The sequence below is a fragment of the Aplysia californica genome, unplaced genomic scaffold, assembly GCF_000002075.1.
Source record: "Aplysia californica isolate F4 #8 unplaced genomic scaffold, AplCal3.0 scaffold00104, whole genome shotgun sequence".
NCBI classification, from domain to species: Eukaryota; Metazoa; Mollusca; class Gastropoda; order Aplysiida; family Aplysiidae; genus Aplysia; species Aplysia californica.
This window is the reverse complement of record NW_004797374.1, coordinates 1320760-1338310: the sequence shown is the minus strand read 5'-3', so window position 1 is coordinate 1338310 and position 17551 is coordinate 1320760. Positions and strand designations below refer to the sequence as shown.

Below are 17551 nucleotides of genomic sequence, written 5' to 3'. Positions count from 1 at the left end.
CTATGAAATACAAATATGAAACACAACAAATGTAGGGAACATAATTCTCATTGTAAGACATCTCGCAACCAAATTACCTTTCCTTTAATGGAATTATCAGTGGAAACTTGTGTTCTGTAATACTCTCTCTGAAATCGTAAGACGTCTGTGAAACGAAAGAAAGGTAGAAATACATAATTAACATTTTCACTTATAAGCTTTTGCAGTTTTGTATATTAGGGGAGGATCAGAAGGATAGACTGGGTCACTATCGAGGAAGTATTGAGGCGAAAGAGAGACAACCCAGTCAGAGATGAGGAGGGAAATAGGCAGTGGTGATGGATTGGACATACTCTCAGGAAATCAAGCAGCTGAATAACAAGGAAAATGTTAAGATTCGAACCCACAGGGTAAAAGATCAAGGGAAAGACCACATGGAACCTGCAGAAGAGTCACAGAAACAGATGTACAGAAAACTGGGAAGACACGGAATAACCTCAAGCAGCTAGCCCAGGATAGGGAAAGGTGGAAAGTGTGGGGTATTTTTAGGCCTATATCCTGATCCAGGGTGACAAAAGCAATGATGACGATATATTAGGTCCTCTAACACTCTTTCATAGGAGATATTAAAATGACAAAATACAAAATGGACACGTTTTGACTTACTGCTTGTGCTTTGTCTTCTCACAAAGTAAGTGCTGAACCCCAAAGCGGGAACTGAAGCCAAAAAGACCACTTCAAAATGAGCTGTACGGTTTGTTGGAAGGGGAATTTGAGCAGTGCCTGGAGAGATTGGAAGAACCTGAAAGCAAAAATTTTACAAATCCGTAAGACAAGTAATGAAGCTCAGAACTAGGTAAGTGACACTTAAATCTTACCAAAGAAACCATACTTACAACACAAGAAATATTGAAACAGAAGGAATTCAGCCCATTGTATATTTTTATTGCTGCATATGATGGACATGTAATAAAAATGCAGTTGTTTCCCCTAAAACTTACTTCCTGTACTCACTGAATGCTTTTAAGTCTTACTACTGGACATCAAAATAATACAGAGCATTCATTCAGCATGCAATCATTTCTGTTATGCTTTGAGAGCTATGCCATCATATATAATTCAAAATGCCAGCCTACTGTAAGTGCAGTACGACAGGAAACAATCAAGACATACTCAATAAAAGTAATACAATACAATTTTGATTTTATGTATATATCTACATGTGTTTTTACCATATTTGTAAAGTTGCTAAAAATTCCCCTTTGGGACAATAAAATAATATCATCTTTATCTCATCTTATCTTACTTACATCATTCAAAACCATTATTTTGGTAATACCTGTAAAGACACTATAAAAATTTACCCCGAGGGGGAATAAAGTATTAGATTATCTCATCATATAATTCAAAAAATTATTTTGGTCATTCCTGTAAAGCAGCCAAAAATGAACCCACGGGACAATAAAGTATTGTCTCATTTCATCATATGTGAGGCATCGTGGTGAAATCAGGCACTCGTCAAAATAATGAAATAGAAGAAAAAGGCATTTTTCCAACAGTTTGACAATTTTTATTGAAATTTTGTTTTTTGGCTAAACACCTTTTATGTTCGTACGAAAACACATTTCGACGTGAATTTTACAGAAGAACATTGTTTAAGGGCACAAAATATGTAATTTTCAGTTTTCAAGAACTCTTAACACTTTTCCTACCATGAGCCGTGAAAGCTCGCGGACGTGGCCTTGCTGGACCGAGAGCCACAAAATATGGCTCGAGTGGATATGTATTCCAATCCAGTAATGAAAAGACACCAAATTTTCGGCCGATCCACGATTTCCAAATAATAGAAAAAGACTTCCTGTTAGCGGATACGAAAGAAAATATAGCACTGAGAGGCGATTTTTAGTCATTTCAGCGATTTTCTTATCCCCTTCGAAACATAAAAATGAGAAAGAAAAAAGTACTACTCTGACTTCAGTATATGTCTCATATTTTCACTTCTTCATTAGGTACACATACAAAAACTTTCAGCATTTCTTTATATGACACCTTCGATATTGCATTATCACTTATAGAAACCCCACACTAATATAATTGGAATAAATCTTCAATATTGTGCTACTATCCGACAGATTATTTTATAACCTTCTGTTTGATGCTATGGTTTGTGTGTGTTTAGTTGAATGTTTTGACATTTTCCTTTGGTGGGGTAGGGGCTTAAAATTGGTCAGGGCCCTGGGCCAGTGGTGGATTTTGGCCTGGTAGGAAAAGAGTCAAGCTATTGAAGTTACCAAACTTTGCCGGCCATTTTCGGATTAATTTTACCACTGAATCCAGGCTACCTCACCTCCTTCAAATGCAAATATCTCGACTTCTGTTTAAGCTACATGGATATTTTTTTTATTGAAAGCAACACAAATGAATAAGCTTTCAGATGGTATCAATAACTCCAAATGCCCAAAAATTGACAAGCGCCTGATTCCACCATGTCGAGACACATATCTTACTTACATCATTCTGGACAGTGGTTTTCCCATCCGATTGATACACTGTGTACTTTGTGCCGGACACTGGGAGGCGCACGTAGTACTTAGCCTCACGGGCCAGGGGGTTGTACAGGGTCACTTGAAGCTGAAAAGAAGAAAAAAATTATTTGTTTTAAAGTCATGTTTTTACTCATCCATTTCGACCCTACCAGTAAGTGTCAACCCAGGTTGAGAGGAATACAACATTCGAGCAGAAAGACCGAGATACTCTATAAAAATTTTCTCCCCACTCGGCTGAAATAGGATGTCAGTTCTTAAAAATAGGGATGTGGTGGGGAGTGAGTTTTTAAACTTCTTTCTACCTAATCTAAGAAAGTCTAAGAGTAATTTATGAAAAAGGTTAAAAGTAGCCTGAGAGACAAGGGACTCTACCCTGATGTAGGGAAAAACGGCTCTCCACTCAATATCTAAAGATTGAAGATTCTTTGAAAGATCTAGTTAGACACTGTTAGCAATCAAGAACTCTAAAACAGAAAACACACCAACGACCAATCAAAAAAGCAGCCCTCTGGCCTGACATTTCTATGCATAAAGACTTAAAAACTTACATTGGTTAGGTTTGCAGTCACCGAGCACAGGCTGATGTTGAGCTGTGTGCAGAAGAGCTGTTCTGGAGCTGCGGCCCCACCTTTGGGCATCAGTTTGTTGTAGACATCCTGCACCACATTCTGAGGGGGGAATCAAAGAGACTTGCAAATGTATTATGTCACTCTTACATTCATGAAGAGATGTACCTGTCATCAGTGATTGAGCTGGAATAGTATGAATGTCTGCATCATTCACTTGTATTGTGTCTGAAGATTAAGGGATTGCAAAGTGCCTAAAGATGTTTTGTATAGGAGTGGGCAATGTATAAAATTTGTGCATTATTATTGTTATTACAATTATTATTATGATCATTATTATTATCATACCTATAATGATTGTTATCGTTAATATTATTATTATTGCCATTACATTTTTCACAGCAGTTCTTATAAATTCTAATGAAAAAAACCCATCAAATACATGTACACTACATGACAAATTCATTTTCAGAGCATGAGAATCAACCCACAATTTACTTTACTTTAAATTTGAGATAAAAGAATGACACCGACTCGATGATAGTGTTTATATATAAGAAAGAGCAGGGTGGACAGACAGAAACAACAACGGGCGACTACAGAAGTAGGACAGTTAGTGGCATCCCCAACCAGACGCAAAAAAAACCCACAACATATAACAGCAAGGACATTATATGTATATAGCTTCCAATTTTTCTTTAAAAAAAAAAAGAAAAGTCTACTCATGCAGTGGGTCATAATGTTGGGCATTGGTCAAGGAACCCTCTCTTTATTTTCTTCATCATTGACAAGTCTATGATGAGCAATACCAGTAGAACAGAGAATACACATTTTTCTACACAAAAATGGACTTGCATACTTAGGACCTCACAATCATATTTAAATATGCTTTTGGTTTTTATACGTACAAGTAGGCAGTTATGTATATACAAATTACGAGAGATTTTCTGCAATAAATATCAAATACAGACAGCTGATACTAAGGAGAAACTTAAAAAACAGAAAAATGTGAAATTACCTGGACTTGGTTCACACCATTGGCAAGGCGTTCTTCATAATCAAACACCACCGCCTGTTTCTCCGTTCCACTGAAAGAAAGAATAACAATGTTCCCTCTCTTATGTGATACTGAATTCACATGTACCAAAACGGAAGACAGAACCAATATATCTTCTCCAAAGAAACAAAAGGAATATACATATATATATTTTCTTAATTAATACAAACTAAAACATATTTCTTAGGTGAAATTATAATCTACAAAAGGAGACTTGAAAGATTGTGCATCTAATACATTTATTCTTTACATCATATCTATCAAAAGCCTTTTGACAAATTGTTGAAAAAGACAGGTATTTTCCTCAACAATTGCTCCCTCAAATTCACACTGTTTCCTTCATCCTTCCTTGCACTAAGACATTATACAAAAATGTACAGTGCCACCAAAAAGAGCTCATATTGAGACAAAGACAAAAATTCTGTCAATTTTTCTTACGTGATGGCATCATGATGCTGTGCAGTACCGAGTGCAGATGCTGTGAAAGACACAGAAAATCTCATAACACTGTATGCTTTCCAGGAAGTTGAGACTTTTTCCAGAATGCTATCAGGTCTGCTGTAGTAATAATGTAGATTGTAAAGCACAAAGAACTTGCTGTTGAGCAGGACTTTGCGTTATGCAGATGCTATCTATTATTATTATCTAACAAACACACGGAAGATGAATCAGTTGATTTCAAATAACGCATAATCAAATGATACATAGAAGATGTTTAATGTAAAGAACAAACAACATGACGACAGTCATTCAGCATTGAGAGAAAGCGAGACCAAATATGCAGACACAACAGTGTAGTAGGTAAGTAGCTGAATGTACCGAAGGCACCCACCAATTTAAAGAAAGAGACAGACAGACAATAGTGAATTCAAGAAAAGAAATGAAAAAAATGAGCATGTAAGTCTTTTCACGTCTTTGCTGTTTTATGTCTGATATATAGTGTACGAGTGAGTGTGGTGTGTGGGCACATGTGTTTGCAGGAGTATTCTAACCACAGACGAGTAAACTCTCAGAACATACCAAGTATATTCAGCTGTTCCTTGCTCTTGTTTAGGCCATTCAGCTTTGCCAGGCAATACATCTGTTTGGTTGACTGAAAGTATTGAGAAAAAATACAAGTATTGAAAATCAAAAAGCAATTGGAGAGGTGCACTTTCCGCTTCAAACTTCAGTAAGTCCTAACTGACATGACCATGTTTTTATCAAAACTCTGTCATAAACTGTTGCTTCAAAAATAAAACTCCTTGCAACCAAGTCAAATTTTGCACCAACAAAAATAAATAAAGTGTAAAACAGATATTACCCCCAATTTTTTTTCAAGTCAAAGACAACAACAAATACCAAAAACGAAGTCTTAAAAATTTGATTTTTTTTTTCCACGCATTTTGTTACACAAGAAGAGGGCAAAAAAAAATTATTTTGCAAACTGGCTTTGGCTGAGATAACAACTGTACACATGAGGCAATAACCACAAAAAATATAGCACCTGGAAAAAGCTGTTCACAACCCTCGTGTAATGCTTTTGAGTTGGCCGACTGGTGAAGTAGCCGCTCCAGAAACCGTGGGCTCTGTCAGCGTACGGGAAGAAATCATCGTCTTTGGTGGTCCAGGTGCGGTTGTCGTTGTTCAGTTGCTTCAAGTAGCAGGATGGGGTGGAATACAGAAGGTTGATCTTGCTGCCCACAGCTTGCTGAAAACAAAGTACTCCGAGCAATAAATACAAGTAGATGGGGAAAAAGGGACATTAAAAAAACCCATTAATAGAATGGACTTTCCTACAACAGAGAAGAGAAAAAGAAAACATCATTCATTTTATTTCAAGAACAAGTACTTTTGATGTTATCATATACTCTAAATAATCAATTTCTGCTCACAAGAAACAGAAAGCAATTATCACTTTTTTTTTAAAGCAGTTTTTCAAATCCAAACTCTTTTTCTAGAAGAAATGCTTTACATAATCACATGATTTTTTTTTCAAAACCTGAAAAACTTCCATTCAGGATCCATCTGAAAGAGAGACCAAAAGCTGTCATATTAGAGCTTCCTGACACACACATAATTCCCTCTCCTGATCTTCAGGGGCGTTACATTTTTCTTCATTAATTATGTATGTCTTTTTGTATTGCTGTACAAAGCATCTTTTCCTGGCAAAACAGAACTGGAGCTGCACAAAATATCACAAGTGTGCAGACACAGGTGACTAAAATCATTTAGCTGTTGAAAGTTCCCGCGACAATCTAAAATATATTCTAAATGGATATATATAACTAATAATTTCAGGACTTACCCTGGCATTGACATATTTGATGAGCTTGTCCATCTCAGCGAAAAACATATGAGCCTGAACGTAGTTGAAGTCGGAGCCCATGGTAGCAATCAGGTGATTCGTAGCATAGCTTCTGGACTGTCAGAGGCGAATGAGAGTTATGAACTACACAAAAGACAAAAGTTTCATATACAGACACATATTAAACAGACAAAAAAACTCTTCATAACTGTCAAACCTGGGGCATCCTGGGTAGCATGAAAAAACATCTTTTAAAAAATTGAAAGTTAGTCACAGGTACAGTTCACTGAAAAATATAAATTTGAAAGTTCAAAGCCCTTGTGACTGTAAAATACGACGAGCTCTTGGAATTGTCAACGTGCATATGTATGTGTGAGGATGTAGCATGCAATTAAAAGAAGGGTCCAGTGGTGAAGTAGTTATTGAGTGGAAAGTCTGAAGAGACAGCTCTAAAGAAAAGATCTACAGCTTCAAGAATCGTATGAGAGCGAGTCTGATTACAGCAACAGACATTTTTTCACAAGAGAAACTTGTTAGAAAAAGAGGAAGAGCAGAAATAGACCGTTAGCTACCAAATTATTAAGTGAGGAGGCAGAATCAACAGCTCTGAGTACAACAAAGGCCCACCAACCTGATCTTTCATGGCTTTGATCAGCCCGTCCACCATAAGTTCCACATTGTAGTCATGCAGTCTCGGATCATCCTATAACGACAACACAGGAATCTCTTATTAAATTCAAGCTGAAGTACTGTTGTTTAAAACAGCATTTTTCAAGATAAAAACAAATATCTTGGTATCTTAGGGCACTAAACATTGAAGACTTCTTTCAAAAGAAAGAAAACCCTGACTGACATCCATAAAACCTCAGTACATTGAAACATATTTTTACGATAACATGGACAGCAAACAAGACCTCTCAACTATTAATAGTATGCTGAAGTCAGCATTGTTTAAAAATTTGTATTTTACCCTATAGCTTGCTTCACTTAAAAGTCCAGTCAAATAATTTTTCGTACAACTAAGAAAGCTAAGTACTATTTAATGTTTTAAAAAAAAAGAAAAAAGTGCATAAAAATCACATTTCAGTTCTCCTATGCACATTTAAGTCAAATAAAAGCAATATTCATTGCAATTTGTTTTTTAAAGAAAGAGTAGAGGAGATCTGGAAAAAAAGAAAAAAAAAAAAGTACACAGCACAAAAACTGAATAGATAACACAGGTATCAAACAAAACTTTTCAAGGACAATCCAAAATAATCTAAATGCCAACAAGCATTCTTTAATACTGGGCCACAAAACTTCTCTACTAACCATTATCTCTGTTTGTGATGGGTTGTACGCCAAGCAGGTGTAGTCAAAGCAAAATCCATTGGGTGGATTGTAGCCATTGGGCAAAACTCCAGTGAAAAGGTTAGCTTTAGCGCCTGTGACCAGAGGAAGCAAAACCATTGTAAAAAAAACAAAAAACCCAACAAAAGTAAAGGCAAAATAACAGGGTTGGGATTAATATTGTTGTCAGGGGTGTATTGAGAAATACATGTAAGGGAAGGATAGAGGTCTGTCTAAGCTGTCCAAGACAACCACAAACTGTCAAGGAGAAAAAAGTGGTAATATCTTAGATGGATTTTTTTTTTCGGGGTGGGGGGGTTAGTGTTTTACGGCACTTGCATTTGCATAGGGTCATACGAGCAAGCGGGACACATCCTGTTCAGTTGGTAGGAAATTTTGAATTTTGCGCGGGTGGCGGCCGGCAACTTGCACACGGGACCTCCGAGATTCTTCGCCCTTAATGGATGGTCTTCTTGGATAGTATCATTATAAAACGAGGGAAAAAAAAACACAACGATAGAAGCAGGATGTGGTCCTTAGCACAGGTGGTCAATAGAGCAGATTACACAGTAGTTTGAGGGACTGACTCTGACACGCCTATCTATCTAGGACAGAAAAAAAAAAAAAGCAACAGGACAATGTCAGCGATCCCATTTTATCATAGCCAAGCCTGCCATCGAGAAAATCACGTGAGAGAAACAAGTGGACTCTAGATCTTGAGCTGCATTTTTTAACATCCGAGTTCAGCAAGGTTGAATATTTTATCTCCATTTCACCTCTTATTGAGTAAAACGCATGGACAAGCCAGGACACTCAAAGCTGATACTGTTTTCTCATTCTGACCATCTCAAACAATGTTAGATTATACCAAAATTCTCAGGTTCTAGAATAAGTAATCATAGGTCACAAACACAATAACTGAACATGACAATTCAAATGCAGCCTCTACATAAAGAGATCCAACAAGAAAATTGTAAAGCCACTAATCAAATCATTTAACATGAGATGTCTCTTACCAAGATTCTTTGGGCTTCCACGCCACACATGCTCCATGGTCTTAGTTTTCTGTCTCTTATCCTTGTCTTGGTAATCCAAGCGTCCAAAGAACAAACCATCGAATCCAAACTGTAAGAGCACAAAAGGTTGTGAAGACAAATCAGTACTTGTGACCGTTTTACAATAAAATACACTGTGCGGTGTAAATTTATAAGCACCATACTCAAGACACATGATTCAGATCCCATACTTCTGGACATAATTTTTTTACATTGAACCCCCCCCCCCCCCCAAAAACAACTCTTCCAATTCCAAACCTCTAAAAACAAATCTGAGAAGCATTAGGCCCATATATGCTCATGTCAACATATAATAATCAGGAAAATACATTCAACACTGAACACAAAACTGCAAAAATGCAGACATCTTTAAAAACGGACATTGAGATTAATTTAACTGATTGCTGATCATCACCATTGTATCAGTGCTTCTTTTGAAGTATCGTATTAAGTCAAACAAAACACAATTGCCCTCTTGTTTTTCTTCAAGGATTCGAACTCCTGACAAGAAAGGTATTATCTCTTTAACTCTTATAACAAATAAACTTTTCCCAAACTTTGGCTGAAATCATGCAAACTAATTACGACAAAACAAAAGCATTCAATTTTATCTAACCCACGCCAAAATAAAAAATATGGATGATATAAAAACTGCAGAAATCAAAATACAGAAGTTGTTGGGCAAAGGAGACCCACTGTCAGACACACACAAAAGACAAACAATGTCCCAAAAAGTCAAATCAGTAGTTGACAGTCCCGCACTTGTACCCCTTCCAAACAAACAGAGGTTCACAGAACTCCACAATTACCTGAGCAAAAAGCGATGCCTGTTCACGGGAGTGACCAAAAGGGTCAATCTGCCAGCCAATCTTTGTCCTTCCACACTTCCCAAAATTTTCTCTGAGAAACTCAAAGCCCAGTTTGTGGTTGTCAATGATGGCAGAGTAGTGGGTTGCAGCTTCATCATTCATTGACCAGCCTCCCAGGATGAACTCCAGTCTCCCTAAGTAATACAAATTAGCGCTCATATGACCTTATGCAGTTGTGAACGCCGTAAAACCCCATACTAAACTAATACAAATTAAATGTTTGAATCAAACATTCAATTTAATTTTAAAGAACAATTAGTAGCTCCACTCTTTCTACTGTCAGAAGAGAACAGTACTCTAAAGAAGTGCACAACTATAATACAACACAAAAGAAAAAGTTTTCTCTTTTATTTAACAACTGTGACAAATAGCACAGCAAGGTTGACTTCTGTATGCTTCCGAGGAAACAGAGAATGTTCTGGGTGGTCCAGTGTCTTTGTTTTTTTATAGAAGGTTTTACGGCATTCGCACCTGCATAAGGTCATATGAGTGCCAAGGGGTGGGTGTCTACAGAGAGGTCTTTACAGGGAATCAGATTTATTCTGCTCACCTCTCTAGCTTCAACAGCACACGGTCTGCTTCGACTATCAAGGCAACCCGGAAATAGCAGGTCACAAGAGAGTGACAAAAATACAAAAGAAGTAGAGGAAAATGACAATAGTACGGATTAAGAAAGAAAAAGCAGCAGTTCCCTGTTGTAGATCAGGCACAGTTATGAGCGTGACATTGTTGGATCGGCCCATTTACAATTTTACTGTGCTTGACGCTTGAACGAGAAATGTCCCCCCTTTGGGAATGGCCTAAAGACACTACAGTCAGTGGCCCTGCCCCGGGGGGTGATCCAGTGTCTATTGGGTTATAAAAGCACATAGATAATGGATAAACGCTATAAAAATGAATCAAACTAATTTATTATTACTTTTATTATCATTATCGTTAACTGAGACAACAGCAACCATATCTCTCACCCTCATTCACCAACTTCTTGACAACCTGTTGGGTGGCCTTATCTTGTTGTCGGAACCAGCGTGAAAAGAAAGCAATTTCTACATAGATGAATCTCTTGGAGGGATCAGCCACCAGCTCTGGGATAACTCCATCCAAGATCCATTGCACATCTGGGGGGAAAAAAGTAGGACTACAGGTTTTACATTTTAGGCTTACTTTAAAGTGAGAAAACAAAACTAGGTAGCAGCATACTGGGTCAGAGTTGTCAGCAAGTTTTGTAAGCCCATACTTATATATTGATGAACCCACATTTTCAATACATTTCTTCTAAACTTGAGTTGAAACCCAAATCTAGTCTCTAGTGTATGCAACCAAGTCAAACCAACTTTAACGGCCACCTAACAAAGACAAACACCTATACCAACAGCCTCTTCCCACTTCCCCTCCCTAGCAATCTTTCCATTATTATGGCACTGTCCAAGACACCTGACTGTCCAAGACAAAACCACTTACTCCTCAACAGTGGGTGGCCATCTTCGACAATTTCAACTGTACATTAAAAAATATTAATAGCACCAAAAAAAACAAAAAAACACCTGACACTGAAATTGAGCTTGCTAAAAACAGCCCGTGGATCAGAGCTCCCCAGGAATGACTGCTAAGGCCTATCTATATGTTCTGAGTGGGAAGGCTAAAGTAAGCGATTACTCATGGCCACAGAGTTAGTTAAGAAAGAAGTTAATTTGAAGTCGTTAGGTCAGTTTTAAGAAAGAAGTTGCTTTTAGGTCATCTTGCATGACCATCTGACTTAAGCCCACTGTGCAAAAGTACACATAAAACAGGGCTGGCTCCCCTATTTCTTGAAAGAAATTATCAATCAGGGTCCGGTGTTGGAGAATATAATAAAATCACCACATACATGAACTAACAAGACTGTACTCACACTTGTAGTAGTACTGGTCCACTGTCATCAGCCATCCAACATCATCGTGAGTGTGGGGCACCAAGTGCACGTTGATCATGCCAGGTTTCTCTGCATTACAGCTCTGGAAAAAAAAATCAAACTAGATTCTGAAGTATAATACAAAGACAAATGTTTTATCATAGTGGTATATATATAATATATAGATCGTTGGTGGTCTGTCGGAACCTTGAACGTTACAATTTTACTGGAAAGACAAAAAAACAACTTACAAACATTGTTAATGTTAACACTTCGGTACAATCGAATTCTGTGTCAATTGATTGCTGTGATGGGCCTCAGGTAAAATCCTGCAAAAAGAATGTGTTAACCTGTGCCAGTTATTGCGTAATCTGAGGTAGCAACAAAACTTCCATTGTTTAGCGAGGTTCTCCATCTCAAGCACTGCTCTGATGAACCTTGTTAAAGTGTTAGAGAGCATAGAGAACAGCGCAACAAGAGGCTTTCAGTTGCTCCAATCAAACTTTGCTACCTTTGGGTTGTCTTTAATAAATGCACATGTTTAACTTGCTCTGTGTCCTTTCATTATGATACCCCGATAGCCAGCTAGTGAGCTATTACGTTTTGCTTGGACTTGGTTGAAAATTTCTTTGTCCTTCAACACATCTCAAGTGAATTGATAAAATAAGTGACCATGTGGAGGAAGATAAGTTCACTGACCAGCGGGGATTGACCAGTGCTCTGCTGATGAAACCTCACTATCGGGCCATAGGGCCTACTATCGAGATTCAACGATCACTTAAGTCTAAGTGTCGTGTTGGATAGCGAGGTTTGCGTAGAATTGAAAGGGCATTTTCAAACAATGGCAGTGAATTAACACAAAGCTACAGCGAGCACCAAGCACACCTCTGTGATTGGCCCAGGTCACAAGAGAGTTACAAACATACAAAAGAAGTAAAGGAAAGGACAATGACAATAGTAAGGATTAGGAAAGAAAAAGCAGCAGTTTCCTGTTGTAGATCAGGCACAGTTATGAGCGTGACATTGTTGGATCAGCCCATTTATAATTCTACTGTGCTTGAACGAGAAATGTCCCCCCTTTGGGAATGGCCTAAAGACACTTCAGTCAGTGGCACTGCCCGGGGGGATGCAACAGGTTCGAAGGCCAAACCTAGATCTAAGTACGGCTAGACTGGCAGTCTAGCTAGTACGGCTAGCCACTTCGTTTTCCGAATCGAGCCGAACTACGCGGGTCGCCATTTTGTTCTCTCTCTGTGACGGGCTATCTGTCTGCCTGATCTCTCTGTCTGTCTGTCTCCCCCCCCCCCCCCCCTCTTTCACTGCCCACAGACAAAACTGCACGCTTTCAACACAAGAAGAGCGCTGGAACGTTTGTTCACGGTGAACGCTACACTGGTTGGCCGATCACGGTGATGGCACACCAGGTGAAAAGGCTCGCCTGCGCTATTCTCACCATAGAGCTGGCCTTTCTCTTAGTCTTAGTCTTACGACTTTTTACGTCTTAGTCTTACGGTATCGCGTACCCCTGCTTTACCTTTACCGTCAACTTTCTAGACTAGACCTAGAATAGATCTAGACCCAGATCTAGACAAAATCTAGATCCCGAGATATAGATCTAGATCTAGAATCTATATCTACTCTACTAGAAAAACCTCTAGTTCTAGATCTAGATATAGAATCTAAACTTTACCTCGTAGCCGCATCCTGCATCAGAGTTGTCGGCATAACAAGAAGATGCTGATATCAATAGCAACAGAATTGCTAGTGAAAGGCCTTTCCATAACATTGTTGGTAATTGCAGGTTCGGTGATCCCGGGTATACCCTAAGGAAAGAAACCATCCACTGACAAAAATTTCCTAAATTAATTTGCGAGGTGTTGCCGCGGCTTCCCTTGTGAGCCTTGTTATCAAACGAAGTCACAAGAGCACTCAAGCATGTTGTAGGCAAGTTGTCATGTGACATTGAGTCACATGATCACAACAACACGCCAATATTTACATTCGCAATATTTCGGAATTTTGTTTTGACCCCTGATTTTTTATTTTTTTTTTATTAATTGTTTTTTTTTTCTTCTTTTCTGGGGGGAGGGGGGTTCCTTGTTTGTTGGGGGTTTTTTTAAAGAGAAATTTCCTTCCAGGCATGATTTGAAAAACATCTCATAATTTTAATCCTTTAATTCAAAACAGCACCTTTTTCAAATAATGGTACATCATGCTGAACTCAACAGGTAGGGCTTACCCTAATCGACAAGATTATGATAATAAAGCATTTATAACAACTTCTCATTGAATATGTATATAGAATCTACACAGTAAAATGAAATCTACAGTACCTAAGGGGTCAATTTTTAATCACAGTATTACAGACTCTAGGAAAATTCATCATCCCCTTTCACCTATGCAGACAATGCAATGGTGCCCTCGAAATGGCTACTTATAATATGCTTTTGTTATGATCTGTGGTTTTCGGGGGAGAGGGTAAAGAGTACTAGATCTAGATCTAGATCTAGAATCTAGATTCTACTCCATTGAGTTCGAACAATGCACATTCTGACCTATCCGCCACACTTCTGTGCAGTTTTAGATTTTAGAATCGGTAAAGGCCACTTCTTTTTTTATATAGATCTAGATCTAGATCTATATAGATCTAGATTCTATCTAGATCTAGATCTAGATCTAGATAGATCTCTATATTATTTTTTAAAAATAAAAGATTAGAAAAAAAGGCCGAGATCTAGAATCTAGATCTAGATCTAGATCTAGATCTAGATATTTAGATCTAGATATCTAGATCTAGATCTAGATCTAGATCTAGATCTAGAAATCTATATCTAGGATCTAGATCTGGAATCTACTTCGCTTTTATAACTCTGCCGGCTCGGATGGAAAGGAAGATTATTCAGATTGTTATGTTATCGGCACTGAAATTAATCAATCAAAGGGCAACTGCATTAGATCTTTATGATGACTAGATCTAGATCTAGATCTAGATCTAGTAGATCTAGATCTATAATAATACACAATAGCAGGATGCATTGAATCTGATTACATTTGACCTTGACTTTTAAAAGTATCTTTTTAAAAAGATAATGAGAACCATTACCTTCACTTGAGTGCAATACATGTATTTTCAACTACGCCTCGGTTACTTGACTATCGGAAACAAAATGAAGTGGGCCAACTGTAGGGTCACGAACATGTGCCTAGATCCACTGTGCATAGACAACAAGTAAGCTAATTTATTATTTAATACAGTTGAGAGACCGCGTTCATGACTTATTAATTTGACGATCTGATCTACCTACGGACAGGGCACACCCCCCACTCGACACTGCAGATTTTACCTTGAGATATCAATGCATCTCTCTCGAGATGTGGTAACATATTAATATTGCAAGCTGCATTTTGCGTACAATTCAAACAGTAGGCTAAATAAACAGAATCTACACTTACGCAATGCTACGTTAAGCATTGATTTGAACTCGACTCAGGTGTTCGGTAGCCTACGACATGTTTATTTTCGTGACAGGATAAAGAAGAAGCGCCAAACAAACAGTAAACAGACTTAGTGGGCAGATTTTATACACGTTGACTGCCAACCAGATTTGCCTATTACTATTTGAAAACTTTACCCCCCCCCCCTTTTTTTTTAAATAAAAGGTGATATGTTTACCCATATGATAGACAGATTTGAAATCGTTATACTTTATCAGTTAATCAATTGTGATACCAAATGAGTCAAACATTCAAATCTCCGTGCATACCTGATTGTTTTTAACAACAAAAGAGACCTTTCACTCAACTCAACCAATGATAGTACATAACACTCAACCTGTAATAATTCAAACTCAACATTTGAAACAAATCATCGCAATATAGATCTAGAATCTAGATCTAATAGATCCCCTACAAAGAGTTGGCGCAAAGAAGGTCTACTTCACAACATTCAAAATCACAGCATTCAAAACAGAATACCAAAATAATAACACATTACCATGCAAACCTTGCAGCAGGACTTGACAACAGATTTAGCCACCTCGTATGCCTATAACACAATGCCATTCATCATTGCCTTTCTCACCCTGCACCAGGGTATAGGCCACGGACAAACACCCCCCAATTTTCTCTATCCTTGGCTAGCCTCTTGATGTTATTCCATGTCTTCCCACTTTTCTGTACTTCGATTTCTGTGATTCTTCTCCAAGTTCCACGAGGTCTTCCCCTTGATCTCTTGCCCTGTGGGTTCCAATCCAAAACTTTCTTTGTTATGCAGCTGCCTGACTTCCTGAGAGTAGGTCCAATCCATCGCCACCGCCTTCTTCCTACCTCATCTCTGACTGGGATCTGTCTTGTTTTCCTTAACACTTCCACATTGGTGACCCTGTCTGTCCATCTGATCCTCAGTAACTTTCTTAGACACCTGTTCAAGAAAACCTGGATCCTCTTTATACAAGTCTGCGATGCGTTCCATGCCTCACATCCGTACAACAGGACCGGCTTCACGTTTGAATTGAAAATCCTCAGCTTTGTTCGAAGTGAGATCTCTCTGGTCTTCCAAATCCTATCCAAAGATATGAAAGCAGCCTGTGCTTTTCCAATGCGGGACTTTATTTCAGCACCTGTTCCTCCCTCTCTGTCAATTATGCTCCCAAGATAACAGAAGGATTCAACGTTTTCTAGGGCCTTTCCTTTTATTGTGACCTGCTCCTTTCGTTGTGCATCTGTCCTTAGTACCTTTGACTTTCCGGGGTGGATCCTCAATCCAACAGACTCCGATAGGCTGTTTAATACTGAAGTCTTTGCTTGTATCTGTTCCTGGGTGTGCGACAGAAGCGCCAAGTCGTCTGCGAAATCCAGATCGTCCAACTGTGTCCATGGTGTCCACTGTATACCATTTCTGTGTCCTCTGGTGGTTTCCTTCATCAGCCAGTCGATTGCCAATATGAAGAGGAACGGTGATAGTAAGCATCCCTGTCTCACTCCAGTTTTGATGTCAAAGCTGTCCGTGAGCTGGCCATCATGTAGGCTACAACCCTGCAACTTGTCCCTTCGTACATGCTTTTGATGAGGTTCACCAACTTCTGTGGGATTCCGTTGTGTCTCATTATCTTCCATAGTGTCGCTCGGACAATGTCATTGACTATAATTATGATATTCGTATCCAATACACAAATAATATAATGTTCATAAAATGTTTCTGTTAATTCCTTTAGTTCGTTTTCCACGGTAGAAGTAGTATTGGTGTACGTATCATCAATTAGACAAACAGATGAATAATGATCTCATGATCAACTGTTCTTCTAAGAATATTAACTAAGAGTCATTATTGCAGAGAGGTGTGAGTATGAAGGTGTTAGTGTTCGCTGCACTTGACCTTATGAATCTGTACCTAATCTTTGTATCTGCTGGTAGGCACTTTAACAGCACGACCACTTTTGTTTGTGTATGTTGTGTTTGTGTGATTATTGTTGTTATTGCCCGGCGTCCTTGGAGCCATTGTTTTGGGCTTACTGAGAGTGACAGTTAGTAGATGGGTTTGGGAACCGGCCTGCGATTGCGGAGAGTATCCTTCTCGGTCGCTTCGTTGTCGTTTGTTTGGCTTTAATCTGGGTTTCGGGTGATGATGATTTATTTTCTTTTTGATATACTCTGTTCCTTCTCACTACGTTGTCATCATCTTTCCTGACGAGATAGCTCCTAGGCTCTTTCGGTTGTGTTTCTACCGTTGCTCTTTTCCAAAGAATTGTATCCGGATCGAGGGTGGTCACCTGTTGACCGACATACAAAGGTGGTAGGTCATTGGCAGTTCTATCATGACGGTGTTTTTGAATATTTTGTCTTTAAGTTTAAGTGAGTTCTTCATTTACCTCGTCTCTTTGTTTATACGTATAGTGAATCTTTGATGGAAGAGTGTCTTTCACTTTTCTGTCAAACATGATTTCAGCTGGACTGTTCATTTTGTTACTGATGGG

At 38.5% G+C, this 17551-nt stretch overlaps 1 protein-coding gene across 1 annotated transcript in view; it reads right to left on the bottom strand.

Annotated features, from left to right (window-relative positions):
- Positions 1–13541, bottom strand: part of LOC101862257 (lysosomal alpha-mannosidase) — a 26622-nt gene extending 13081 nt beyond the window's left edge. Inside the window, exons 1-16 of the mRNA XM_005095469.3 lie at positions 13270–13541; positions 11580–11682; positions 10657–10806; positions 9629–9822; positions 8781–8889; positions 7747–7859; positions 7067–7138; positions 6436–6552; positions 5635–5838; positions 5169–5241; positions 4587–4626; positions 4110–4179; positions 3074–3193; positions 2491–2610; positions 646–781; positions 78–145 (exon numbers count right to left, since the gene is read on the bottom strand). Coding sequence (XP_005095526.1) covers positions 78–145; positions 646–781; positions 2491–2610; positions 3074–3193; positions 4110–4179; positions 4587–4626; positions 5169–5241; positions 5635–5838; positions 6436–6552; positions 7067–7138; positions 7747–7859; positions 8781–8889; positions 9629–9822; positions 10657–10806; positions 11580–11682; positions 13270–13419 — 1839 coding nt within the window. The 5' untranslated portion in view covers positions 13420–13541. The remainder of the gene's footprint in view (positions 1–77; positions 146–645; positions 782–2490; positions 2611–3073; positions 3194–4109; positions 4180–4586; positions 4627–5168; positions 5242–5634; positions 5839–6435; positions 6553–7066; positions 7139–7746; positions 7860–8780; positions 8890–9628; positions 9823–10656; positions 10807–11579; positions 11683–13269) is intronic.
- Positions 13542–17551: the final 4010 nt, after the last annotated feature.